Source organism: Dendrobium catenatum, unplaced genomic scaffold, assembly GCF_001605985.2.
Source record: "Dendrobium catenatum unplaced genomic scaffold, ASM160598v2 fragScaff_scaffold_665, whole genome shotgun sequence".
Classification (NCBI taxonomy): Eukaryota; Viridiplantae; Streptophyta; class Magnoliopsida; order Asparagales; family Orchidaceae; genus Dendrobium; species Dendrobium catenatum.
Window position 1 is genome coordinate 3,626,436 of NW_021319127.1, and position 14,433 is coordinate 3,640,868.

At 34.6% G+C, this 14,433-nt stretch overlaps 1 protein-coding gene across 1 annotated transcript in view; it reads right to left on the reverse strand.

The window, feature by feature from the left end:
* LOC110093222 overlaps nucleotides 1–9,078 on the reverse strand; it is a 29,693-nt gene extending 20,615 nt beyond the window's left edge. The window contains exon 1 of the mRNA XM_028695703.1: nucleotides 8,681–9,078. Within this exon, the coding sequence (XP_028551536.1) occupies nucleotides 8,681–9,078 (398 nt within the window). The remainder of the gene's footprint in view (nucleotides 1–8,680) is intronic.
* Nucleotides 9,079–14,433: the final 5,355 nt, after the last annotated feature.

Consider the following 14,433-nt stretch of genomic DNA (forward strand, 5'->3'; position numbering starts at 1 on the left):
CGATGAGGTACAATCCATACCACCAAGTGTTGGCTTTTGAGTTTACTGGGTGACTTAGCGAACCCCGAAACCATTGTACAGAGTGAGTTGCCGCCCCTACACGACACTTAGACCGCATATGTATGGGAGTTCCTCCCCCGAATTGTCAGCAACAGGATTGTCTTCTGCCACTCTCAAACTTTCCGCCAATTTCCCTCTCGTCGGGCCAATTCCTTATCAAAGCTCCTCTATTTCTATTTCAATGGCTGTCCCCACAAGAAATCCGAAGCTTAATGGCTGCCAAAGAACTATTATACAAAGAGTTGCCTATGCCGATAGCATTAAAGATAGATTAATTGCTCTTCAAAACGGAGCTCATTTATAATAGCAAGTTGCCAGACATTAAATCCCCTAGGAATGGATAAGTATATCATCCTGGCCAATCTTACTTCTTCAATTCCCAATCCAGTATAAATTAAGCTCATTAGCCCGCGGACTGATAATGGGATGATCAGAAATGAAATTAACTTAGATATATCGTCCCCCTGTGTTTAAGGGAATCCGATCTCTCCGATTAGTTGTCGCATTTCGCGGGCGATCCTTAGTGTTAATACTTAGTTCAATCTCCTGGGATATTCATCGATCACTTGAAAGAGTACTGGTAGCCATTGTCAATATCAATTCCAAAGGCCTATCGTCCCATGGCCGATCTCGAGATCAGATCCCTGGTGGCCGCCCAGATCTGATCGTATCAATCCTAGGCAGCATCTAATTCTTCATCACTACATTTTGGCCAAAATAGCCTAATGAGGATCTATTAATTTTTTAGCAGTAGATCTGCGGGGTAGTCATCCCGGACGATGTGGATAATATCGTGCCTGCCGCGCGAAATTGTCCTAAAAGAAGTTATTAGATGCCGTATATTTTCGCTGTATTTTTTGCCTAAAAAGCATGGTTAGGCTTCCGAATTCAGAATGTTATTCCATAAAGAATTATCCGGTTTTCCTTGGGACAAACAGATAGAAAAGTATATCGTCACACCGAGTTCTATGTTCAGCGCCCAGTTGACGGCTGCCTTAATGAGGATGCCTAATTAGGTTTTTGATTTTTGACAGATCGTCTAGGCCGATATTTATATCGTCCCGGAGATGTCCAAAAACATAAATCATATAGGAGCAAGAGAAGTTTCTACTAAGTTATAAGTTATAGCCACACCAAATACAACAGACTCAAGAAAGGAAAAAGATTACAAACTGACATAGACCTAGGCTACCCAATCTTGAGCTGGTTCCAAATAGTAGTCTGATCGTGTGGACCTGAAACGTTAGTATAAAAGGCAATCGTAGGAAAATAAGGAATGTTTGCTATCATCAAAACTATAAACCATAGATCTGCAACAGGTTCTCTGCTCTCTCAAGAATGGAGAAAAAGGAGTCGAGGTTCTCTATCTTCTCCAGAAGTGAGAAAAAGGAGTCAAGGTTCTCTACTTGTGAAAGGAGTTTTGGTCCTCTACCACACCGGGTTGGTGGAAGGGAGTTTGTAAAGGTTTCTTTACCTTACTGAGGGAGCAAAAGGAAAGTCACTTTGTGTTAATGCAATACTTAGAAAGGACTCCGAGGAGTGGACGTAGGTCATATTTTAACCGAACTACTATTATATATGGTGTATTCTTTCTGATTTTATTTTCTACATTTTATTTTTTATACTTCATTTTTGTTATAACTGCTTGGTGAATTTTTGAGCTCATTGTTCTACTACGCAATTTAGAACTTCATCATCATCACTAAAATTATTATTAAAATTTTTAGCTTCCACATTATGAAATTAAATTGCCTATTTCAAAAGTTTGAAAGATGTAAAAAAATTAGTACTCATGTTTAGGTTTATTTTTTTAAAAGTACCAGTTCACCCCCCTCTTGATGCATCTCGAACATTGACCATAGTGGGCCAAGGATCCGCCTAGAATGGTTGTCTTTGAATTGATTATGGTGGGGGAGCACTGAGTTAACTTGGAATAGGTTATTTTCCCTTATCCACTATTGAAATTGTAGATACTATATTCTCAAAGGACTTCATAGGCTTGGTGAATTTCTTCTTATTGGGCATATCCTTTAAGATGCCATCCGGGGAGGCTCTTACTGCATGTTACTTGCCTTGTTAAGGAGCTTTTCAAAGGTTTTAATGTTAAATCCTTTTAGGAGAAAAGCAATAGGGTTATAGATATTATTCAGAAGAATATCCACTACGTGTTGCTCTTACAACTGGGGTTCACACTTCATCAAGAGATTTTACTAGCTCAGGATGTACTCAACTAAACACTCTTCTAGCTTTTCTTTTTTAAAAACTAAATTACCCACAGTTGTACATAATTGAGCTACTTAAATCTCTTTAAGAAAATATTTTCTAGCTCATTAAAGGTTCTCGCTGAATAATTGGGCTGATCAACACACCATTCAAAAGCAATACTAAAAAAATAAGTAAAAAACTGGCATCTTACCCTGTTGCATTACGAAAAGTTAATAAAAAGTGGGTGAGATGTTGTCTTGGGTTTTTTACACCAATGAAAACATTAAAAGACAATGTCATAAAGCCTTTCAGATAAGGGAATAAATCATATTCTTTGGGGTAGGGTCTACCCTCCGGAATAGATACAGTCCCCTAAGAATGAGTTAAGGCCTCCATTACTTGATCCTCAAGTATTTGTTTGATATCTTTATGAGCTGGTGCTAGAGGGACTAGAAGAACTACTAGTTGAATTGGGGGAACTACTAGCACCGACTCATAAATTTTCAAACTAGACTATGATTTTCTGCTTTGATCACTCACTATTTAAACTGCAGGTTATGGTTATTAAGTTTCTGCCAACTGATTCTACAGGTCTTTAACCCTCAGTAGCATTTATGCAACTTGTCTTTCCAGATCCTTAATGTGCTCATCTTTATCTCTAGATCTAATTGACTCATCAAAATATGAATCAACCGCTACTGAACCTTCCTCCCCACCATAACGATGCCTACTCGGTTCAGCTTCCTATTAACCATATTAATGTTGTCGACTACATCTTCATCTTCTTTCATCAGTAAAAAATCTAAGTATGGATTAAAGGCCTCCAAAACTTCTTTCTTCTTAAGACTATACTTGATTTTTGTACCACCTCATCAATCAATCTACTTTCTATTGACTCAGGGTTGATGGGTAGGAAGCCCTTGTACTCCATCATATCAAAAAATTCTCTCTTTTAACTTGGAAAGAATATCCTCGATCTTAAGGTCGTCTGTAGTGAGGGGTTCTGCTACTATTTGATCAATCATTTCTTCATCCATTTTAGTAACCATCCCCTCTGCTTCGACTGTACTGGACTCAATAGTAGGAAGGGTGACATCCTTGACAGGCTGAGGGGCATCGTCCTTAAGGGTGATGCAGGAGCCTGAGGAATTTCCACTCTTACATCAGGTGAGGAAGAGCTCTCACATCCCTGAGTAGGGAACCTAGGGATATCAACAAGTATCTCGGCATCTTCAACCTAGGTGACCTTCTCAGGAACATATTATTTTTCAGAGGACTTGGGCTTCTTTCCCTTGGATTCAACAATCTGCTTGTTCTTACCTTCTTCTTGAGTCTTCACTATTATTGATGCAAATTTTGAAAGTTTTGGAGGTGGGATCGATGAGCTGCTAGAAGGATGGCAGCCACTATCGGATATAGTCAACATAATCTCCTCTGTCTTGGCAAATGAAAGGCGAGGCACCTAGTGGTAGCCATCTACCAGCACTGAAGTCACTAGCTATTTGGCTGATGAAAGGCTGCAGAGTCAAGTTCTTTGCTTCAAACTTTTCTTCCTCTAAGATTTTTTCTTAAACCAATGTGAGATCACCCTATTTAGGTGTCTCATATACTATTATTTTATTTCACCTGCCTGGGCAGTGTAGGTGTGGATTTTATTCCTTAACATTATATTCCTTTATAGTTGTTTTTATTCATGGTCTTCTAAACAGAGTAGTCCACCGGGCAGGGTAGGGAGCTGGCTATTTTAGCCACCCTCTCCTCCCCTGCAGAAACAACAAGGGGGTAAAAGCAGCTCCCCTTAAGGAACTGAGAAGAAGCAGAAATAGGGAGCTCCTCAATAGCCTTTAGCTCTACCTAGCCTAGGCCTTCAGTTCAACAATCTTTCTTGATTTAGTGATTTTCTTTTTGAATCTCCTTAAATAGTTCTTCCAAAAATAGGCTTCACTTTAGTGGTATCAATAGAGGATTTCAATTTCCCTACCTCCCTGGTAGAAGATGTAGCGGGTACGGAGGAGATAAAAACCTCCTTCTTAGAGGAAGGGCGTTAGTCCCCGACCCAACAACGATCTCTACCAGGTGGACATCCTTTTTCACCAAAGCAACACAGTTAACAATTATTCGTCCATTGATTGATAGCTTCAGAATCTTAAAGCCCTTTCCAAACTGAGCGGTGCTATCACATACTAGTTCTTCAACATACATGTCTTGATCCAAGGAGAAAATGAGCTTTTTGGACATTCTTAATGTTTCAAGTATTCTTGCAATTTCTTACACACACACATATATATTTCTTACTAGTTATTTTTTATATATATAACTAGTAGGACATTCTTAATGTTTCAAGTATTCTTACAATTTCTTACAACAACAACAACATCAAGCCTTTATCCCACTACGTGGAGTCGGCTTCATGAATCTTTTTTCTACATTGTGTCCTATTAAAAGTCAAATTCTCATTTAAATCTAATAAAGAAAGGTCATTCCTAATATTTTCTAGCCAAGTCTTTTAAGGTCTACCCCTACCTTTCTTAACATAAGTCAAATCTAATACATCTACTCTCCTAACCGGGTCATTGGAAGGCCGCCATTTTATGTGACCAAACCATCTAAGGCGACTCTCTCTAATCTTATCTTCTACTGGAGCTACTCCATACTTTTCACGTATATGCTCATTTCGTATCTTATCTCTAAGGGTAAAGCCACTCATCCACCTGAGCATCCTCATCTCTGCCACACTTAACTTAGTATTATGCTTCTCTTTTAATGGCCAACATTCGGCACCATAAAGCATTGCAAGCCTCACTACCATCTTATAGAATCTTCCCTTAAGTTTGAGGGGTACTTTTCTATCACACAACAAGCCCGATGCATTCCTCCACTTCAACCATCCAACTTGAATTCTGCTGATAATATCCCCATCTATTTCACCATCACTCTGAACAATAGATCCAAGATATCTAAAACGCATACTCTTATTAATGACTTGATCGCCCAAAGTCACAATCCCCTCACTAGGTCTATTACTGCTAAAATTACACTCCATATATTCCGTTTTAGATCTACTCAAGCGAAAACCTTTAGACTCTAAGGTTGACCTCCATAATTCAAGTTTACCTTCAACTCCCTCTCTAGTCTTATCAACAAGAAGAATATCATCAGCAAAAAGCATACACCAAGGTACATCCTCTTGCAAATGTCTAGTGAGAACATCCAAGACTAAAGCAAAAAGATATGGGCTTAAGGCTGATCCTTGATGTAGCCCAACCGAAATAGGGAAATACTTGGTCAATCCACCTTGTGTTTGAACACAAGTAATAGCTCCTGCATACATATCTTTAATGATTTGAATATAAGCATTATTGACTCCTTTCTTTTCAAGAACTCTCCATAGCACTTCTCTTGGAACTTTATCATATGCTTTTTCTAAATCAATAAATATCATATGTAGATCCTCCTTATTTTCTCTATATTTCTCCATCAAACCTCTTAATAAATGTATGGCTTCCATAGTCGACCTACCCGGCATGAATCCAAATTGATTTTGAGAAACATTAGTATCACGCCGCAACCTATGCTCCATAACTCGCTCCCATAGTTTTAAAGTATGACACATTAACTTAATACCTCTATAATTCGTGCAATCCTGTGCATCGCCTTTATTCTTAAAAATAGGAATTAACACACTCATTCTCCACTCATCTGGCATCTTCTTAGTCTTCAAAATAGTATTAAAAAGTTTAGTAAGCCATGAAATTCCTTCATCTCCTAAGCATTTCCACACCTCTATTGGAATATCATCAGGTCCAACAGCTTTTCCACCCTTCATTTTCTTTAAAGCCTCTCTAACTTCAGTTTTAGTAATACGCCAATAAAAACATAAATCTTTATTTTCATTTAGGGTTCTAAGGTCACTATAGTCAATCTTATTTTCACAATCTTCATTAAAAAGTTTAGCAAAATATCTCATTCATCTTTGTTGAATATCATCTTCTAAGAAAAGTATTTTTTGATCTTCATCCTTAATACACTTCACTTGAACTAAATCCTTAACTTATACATATACCTTTCTCTCTCTTTAGTATCTAATTTATTATATAAATCACTAAAAGCTAATGTCTTTGCATCGCATATTGCTCTCTTAGCATCCTTACGAGCCACTTTATATATTTCCCAATTATCAGAATTTTTAAAATTAAACCAATTTTTGTAACAAAGCTTCTTATTTTTAATCTTTTCTTGCACATTTGGATTCCACCACCAACTATTTTTACTATTGGGAGCTTTTCCCTTTGATACTCCAAGGACATTTTTACAATATTCTTAATATCACTAGCCACTTTTTCCCACATAACATTAGCATCCTCATGCACAGACAAAATCTTAAGATCTAAAATCTTATTCCCAAAAATATTTTTGTTAATATTCTTTAAATGCCCCCATCTAAGCCTATAAAATCTTTTTTCTTTATTTTTTATTTTATGCCCCTTTATCTTAAAGTCCAAAACTAATAATCGATGTTGGGTACATAATTTTCTTATATATATTAAAAAAATATCGCTTTCTACTGAACATCTACAATTCAACATAAGTTTTGTTTGACGATGTATAAGCACAATTAAAAAATAATAATGGTCAGCCTCTGTGTCCCACACAACAATTAAAATATTTGTTAAACTTGTTTTGGTTCAATAGAATTTCTAAGTAGAATGGATCCCAGTGTTGGAGTTCTAATATTATCCTTGTTGATCATTTTTATATTTTTAAATTGTCTTTTAATAACTTGTTGCTTTTACTTAGAAGAGACGCAAAAAACTCATCACTTCTCTTGTGATGGGTGAGACTTCTTTTATAATTTTCATTTTCTTATTAGAAGAGATAGAAGAGAAAGAAGAGAAAGATAATGTAATGTTAATTATTGATATATCATAAAAAAATTCATTTTATCAAGCCTGAATTTGATTTAATTTTTAAATATTAAAATTTTATATATCCAAATAAGAAACTTTCAGAAGCAATTTTAAAATCATCAGAACCTATTTAAACAAACTTAGAGTCAAAACACATAATTTGATGAGATACAATTAATAAGATTAAAATCTCTTAATTTGAGTCCAAATAGGCCTAAATTAAGCACTTAGAATGATATCTTAAAACTTAATAAGACCAAATAAGGGACCAAATGTCCTGTAATTTTTTACATGCTTATACTCAAAATGAGCATTTTGACAAGACGAATATGAATCTAATATTGCGAAATTTTAAAATTATAAATCTACTATGATGACTAAAAATATTGTCTAATCAAGGGGGTTCAACATGAATTAAATCCAGATTTCTATTCGAAATAGATTAGAATGTATCCTCTGAAAATATAGGAATAGATTCTACTTTTAACACATTGGAGGATGTTTAGAGGAGGCCTTTAAGAGGCCCCAAGAAGAGTCTAAAGGAGAGAGTTTTGGAATACAAAAGAGTCTAAAAGCTCTACTTGCAGAGCAATTATTAGGTCCTTTCACTGGATGTAGAGGAAGGTTCGGTTTTAGCCAAAAATAGGTAAAAAGTGCAAATACCGAGTTTTTTGAAAAACTCGGTATTTTTTTAAAAAAACTCGGTATTTGCACTTTTTTAGGCAAAACCGAACCTTCCTCTAGGTCCTTGCACCGGACCAAATAAAAACTCCTACTTGCAATGATGATGCTCAGTGTCGCCAATACCATTAACACTAATTATCAACAAAAAGGCCGATGCAACCCATCATTACCAAAGCCAATATATATATATATAATTGCCAATAAGATTGATATTCAATGTTATTAACAAATTAAGCTAATGCCCACCATACACAATAAGTTTAATGGCCACCATAACAAACCAAGCTAACATCCATCATCTCTAATAAAGCCAACATCTGTCATTGCCACTATTACCATCACCATCAATGGTGATGCCCATAATTACTAAAATGCATTGATAAACTATCTAAACAAAATTTCTGAAGTTAGAATATTTCAGTGACAAATATAAACCAGGAACCGATGGAAGCAAGTTCATTTGCCTAAACTACTACGGTTACTTTATATAAGTGTTGATAACCCTTCAAGATGAAATGCAGCCATAAACCGAATGCAGAGTCCTATGTTTTTTTTTTTTTATATAAGCATATATGAATGGATTATATACTGCAATTGCGTGGAAACAGTAAGTCTACCTATGCTTAATTTTGAACAATAAGATGAAATGCAGCCATAAACCGAATGTAATAGCTGCAGTATTCAAATTGCAGGGAAGATACAATTGTATAAATGCTCTCATGCAATGGTAAACCAAGTATATTAATTTATAAGACAATGGTACATGCAAGTTCCCACAATAACTTTTCAACCTTGTATCAACACAAGCACGCAAACCTAGTTACAGTAACATCATGGCTTTGAACTCTTCAAAGCAAAGAACACCATCTCCATTAAGATCAAATTGGCAAATCATAGTCTCACAATCTTCGATTGCACTTGATGCACCCAAACTGCTAAGCATCCTCTTAAGACTCCTTGCTGTAATGCAATCTTGTCCATCCACTCCATACAACTTGAAGGCCTCCATCAAATCTTCCTCTGTACTATTTTCCACTCCTACTAATCTCATGAAATCATCGATGTCAAGCAGAGCAGTACCATCAGAGTCTGCAAATTGAAGCAGTGTTTCCATATCCTCACAGCTAAACTCTTCTCCAATTGCTCTCATAAGAAGCTGAAGCTCAGACACAGAAATTTTACCATCGCAATTCATATCAAATTTACTGAAGAGGCGCTCCATCTCTTCCCGGCCACTTGCAAACGAAATGGAAGTCATATTTTTCGTTTTAGAACTTGAAGCGAAAGAAGAAGAAGAAGAAGATGATGATGATGATGATAACGTTGAATGTTTAATCTCAAGTATGAATGAATTTGCTTTGGTTAATTTGTATATATAGTGGTAAGTAGTAGAACTTTCCTTTAATGTTTCAAATATTTGTGCAATTGCTTGTGATATAAAAATGTTGCTTTCTATTGAAATCTAAAATTTATTCTGACGGTCAGTTTATGTTTGCTCAAAGTTGAAAGGGTAAAGCTATGTGCACCGATCGATGGTGGAGAAATTCTTTAATTTGTCTCTCACGGAAATATTTCTTAAACTTATTTTGATTCAATTAAATTTTTAAGTGGAATGAGTCACCGAAGTATCACACTAAAATAAATATATGTAATCTAAATATGCTTGAATATATATTTTTTATTGAGGTGAGCTGACAAAATCAATGTTAATTAAATCAAAAGTCTCTGATGATGGCTGAATATAATATTTAAGTTAGCGAGAAATTGAAGTCTTAACACCTTTAAATTCAAATTTGAATGTCTTCTGTTAGTGAGTAATGCATTGGAGATTTCTCTAAGTATATAGTATTAGTGTTGTCCTAATAAATAGAAATATATATATATTAGATGGTTATTAGATAAATTGAATGATTCAATTGTATTTAATTCATTATTTATTTATTTTTATTTATTAAAAAAAAAAAAGACAAAGTAATCTTCTCACTAGTTGTAAAAAAAGTAAGTGTAGGGCTTGAAAAAATTTATCATGGCTTTCCCTAGCGTGCCATCTCTGGCGATTTAGGGTTTCCTCCCCGATCCTTCCTTCCGGTCATTTTTCTCACTGTCTCCTCTCGTTTTTTTTTTGCTTTCTATCTTGAGATCTAAGTGCTTTTGGGCAAGTTTCGTATGGCAGGAGCTTCTTCCTCTACTCCGTGGGGGAATGCTACTGAGCCTATACTGAATAAGAATAAAGGCTTCTTTAATCTGGATGGCGATGGTTCTAAATCTCCTTCTTGATTGCGTTTGTTCAAAGAGGTACTCTCTAGTAGCTCATTTGCAGGTGATTCTCTTCCTTCTTTAACTCAAATGATTTTCAATGGGGTTCCGACTGTTCTTTTATCTCATGATGAAGTCCTAAAATTAACTTCTCCTTTTCAATTTATGCTGGTCCAAAAATTTGGATTACGTAGACCAAATCTGGATGTTATACGCCATTTTTTGCTACTTTGAAACTTACTGGTTTTTATTCGGTTGGATTACTCAATTCTCGGCATGTTGCTATACAGTTATCAAACGATCTTTACTATAGTAGAGTTTTTTGCTAGGCGTTCTTATTCCATCTTTAACAGTCAAATGCGGATTTTGAAATTGATACATTTTTTCAATATTAAGAAAGAATCGCTTATAGTTCTGATATGGATATTTTTTCTGAATTTGCTCCTTCATTTCTTTAACCCGAAAGTCCTGCATGCATTGGGTTCAATTTTTGGGAGACCTCTCCAGACAGACCAGGCTACTACTTCTCAAACTCGGCCTTCTGTGGCTATTGTTCTAGTTGAGGTTGATATTTCCAAAAAAAACATCCCAATGAAGTGTGGGTTGGATCCAAAGCTTTCGGTTACTTTCAAAAAGTTGGGTTTGAAAAAGTTCCAGATTTCTATTCTCACTATAAGATACACGGCCATGCTCAAAATGAATGTTTTAAACTTCACTCGAATTTAAAAAATTCTACTGTTATGATTAGTGGGAAGCCTGGATACACCGAAAAAAAATATATGCGCCTTTGGTGGATAACAATGAAGAGATTCAAGTGGATCACGTGGAACTGCTATCTGCTGATGATAACTTAGGAAATGTTATGGAAAATCCTGCTGATGAAAACTTAGAAAATGTTAGGCCTTCTGCGGATGATGTTCAGGAAATTAGTGTGGAAGTTTTAAATGAAAAGGATGGAAAAAATTTGCATATTATGAATAATGAGATTGAAAATGACCATAATATTTTTGTTTCTATTGATTCTAGGTTTAATCATATGAAAAATCCTAATATTACTAAACCTTGTTTGCTCTCCAACTCCAAAGGAAAAGGTTTGAAGTATACTGAATTTGTGGGTAATAGGATCGATTCTAATGAGGCTTGAGAAGAAAGTGAATTCATTCCACCCTCTTCTTCTTTTAACAATATAAATATGAATCAGGAAACTACCTCATCTTCCAATCATGATAAAGATGCTCAAAAAAGTTTTGATGAGGACAGTTTCACTAAGGTTGGTAAAAAGATAGGTAAGCATACTAAAAATCTTTTACGTATTACTCCTAGATCCACCAGAGCTCAAACTTCCTCAAAAGATTGCAATGATTAAGGATCTCATTTAGAATGTGAGGGGCATTGGAGGTAAGGACTCTAAAATTAGAGTCAGAAATCTCTGTAGAGTTCATAATATTCATCTTTTGGTTTTAATTGAACCTTTCACTTCTAACGATAAAATTGCTTCTACTACTACTGCTTTGGGTTTTTCTAAGTATTATACTAATTGCTCTAATAAAATTTGGATTATGTGAAACTTTTCCATATCTTTAAATATTATCTCTGATTTACCTCAAGTTGTTCACTCGCAAATTAGCTTATTTAATGTTAGTTGTCATGCGTCTTTTGTATATGCTTCTTGTACTAGATTGAACCATACTACTCTTTGGGATCAATTAATTAACTTTTCTTCTACTATTAATGGCCCTTGGTGTGTGGGAGGTAATTTTAATATCATTTCTAATGCTTCGGAAAGAGTGGGGGGAAATCCTCCCAATCCTAAAGCTATTGAAGACTTTAACTCTATGATTAATGATTGCATTTTAAATGATATTGATTTTTCTGGGAGTCCTTTTACTTGAAATAGAGCTAATTTGTGACAAAGACTTGACAAGATCTTGTTTAATAATGAATGGCTTGCTGATATAGCTATGTCTAATGTTGAACATTTAAGTAGAATGCTTTCCGATCATGCTCCTCTTCTTTTGAAAATTTATGATAATTGTCATACTGGTTATTATGCTTTTAGATTTCAGAACATGTGGCTTTCCCATGAGGATTTTATGAATGTGGTCTTTACTAATTGGAGTTCTCCTATTTATCCTGATAATAACATCACTAGCATGCTTAATTTATGGGCTAAGATGAGTAGACTTAAGCAATGTTTGAGATGGTGGAACAAAAATGTTTTTAAAAATATCTTCTCTAATATTAAAGAAGCTGAGATTAAGGTTAATGATTTGGACAGCAATTACTTGGGTAATTCTAATTTTGATAATCTTAATTGCCTTAACCTTGCCAAGGATTATCTCTTTTAGTTGCAGCTCCAGGAAGAAACTGTTTGGAGGCAAAATTCTAATGCTAAATTTGTTATGGAAGGTATTAGGAATGCTAAATTCTTCCATGCCTTGGCCAATAAGAATAGAATTAAGAATCAGATTCACAAAATTGTTAATAATGATGGTAGCTTGATTGAGTCGGATGAATTGATTTGTAGGTCTAGAGTTGATCATTTCATGAATATCTTTAATATCCAAAGTAGGACTTGTCCTATAAGTAATCCTCATGTTATTCCTCAACTTATAAATGATGATGACAACAACTTATTTTGTCAAATTCCTTCTGAAATTGAGATTTTCAATGTTATTAATGGCTTGATTGGTGATGCGGTTGCGGGCCCTGATGGTTTTACGATCAATTTTTTTCAAAAAACTTGGGATATTGTCAAGTTAGATGTGATTGAAGCTGTGAAAGATTTCTTTTCAGGGAAATCTTATCCTAGATTATTTCTTCCACCAATATTATCCTCATTCTTATAAAAGAGGGGGGCAATAATTGGAATGATTTCAGACCTATTAGCCTTTGCACTTTTTTTAACAAGCTTAATTCTAAAATCATTTCCAATAGGCTGATTAATATTCTTCCTAGAATTATTCCGCGTAATCATACTAGTTTTATGAAGGGTAGAAGTATTTTTGACAATATTCTTTTAGCTCAAGAACTTACGCATAATATCAATATAAAGTTAAAGGGGGAAACATTATTTTTAAACTTGATATTACTAAAGCTTATGACAATCATAACTGAAATTTCCTTTACAATGTTTTATCCTTACTTGTCTTTAATGATTATTTCATTATGCTTATTAGGAATATTATAGAGAACTATTATTTTTCTGTTATCATTAATAGTAGAAATCATGGCTTTTTTTAATTCGTCTAAAGGGTTAAGACAAGGAGATACTATTTCTCATACCTTATTCATTATTGCGATGGAATATCTCTTTAGGGGATTGGATGATTTATATCATAGAAATCCAAACCTTAATTTTTGCACTATTAGAGGATTCCCTATATCGCATCTTAGCTTTGTTGATGATTTTATTCTGTGTTCTAATGGATCTATTAATATTATTAAAGTTTTAATAAAATTCCTTATTAATTTTTATGATATGAGTGGTTTAGCTATTAACAGAGAAAAAAGCACCTTCATTGTTGAAAGATCGGTTAATCAGATCAGAATCAATGCTATCCAAAAAATATGTGGTTTCCAATCTAAAAAATTGCCCATAAAGTATTTGGGTACTCTTATCTATAAAGGTAAGAAGAAAAATCATCTTTTAGAAGACATTTTTACTAATTTTCAAAAAAATCTTTCCCATTGGTCTTCTAATTTTTTGTCTTTTGGTGGTAGACTGGTTCTGATCAAGTCTGTTTTAAATTCTATTCATATTTACTTGTTTCATACTTTAAAACCTACAACTTCTATTTGCATTAGATTAGAGAAGATGATAAACAAGTTTTTTTGGGGCTCTAAATTTAATAGTAATGCTATACGGTGGTCTTCTTGGAGTAAGATTTGTGGGGTGTTAAATGAAGGGGGTTTAGGTTGTAAAAACTTATTAGATGCTGCCTAAGATTTTTCTCATAAACTTTGGTTCTCTTTTAGATCTAATATCAGTTTATGGGATTGTTTTATGAATGCTAAGTATTGCAATAATGTACATCCGACTTTATGTTTTTTATAAAAATTCTGATTCCATGATATGGAGAAGGTTGTGTAACATTAAATGGGAAGCTGAACATTTTATTCAATGGGGATTGGGTAAAGGTGATGTTTTTTTTTCTGGCAAGACAATTGGATGGGACCCTTTTCTATTGATTCTTTTTTAAATACGCAATCGATTGATAATGTTAAGGTTTTTAACTTCTTTATTAATGATAGGTGGAATGTCATTAAACTTAGGGAGGTGGTTCCTTCTGTTTTAGTGGACATCATTTTGAATATTCCT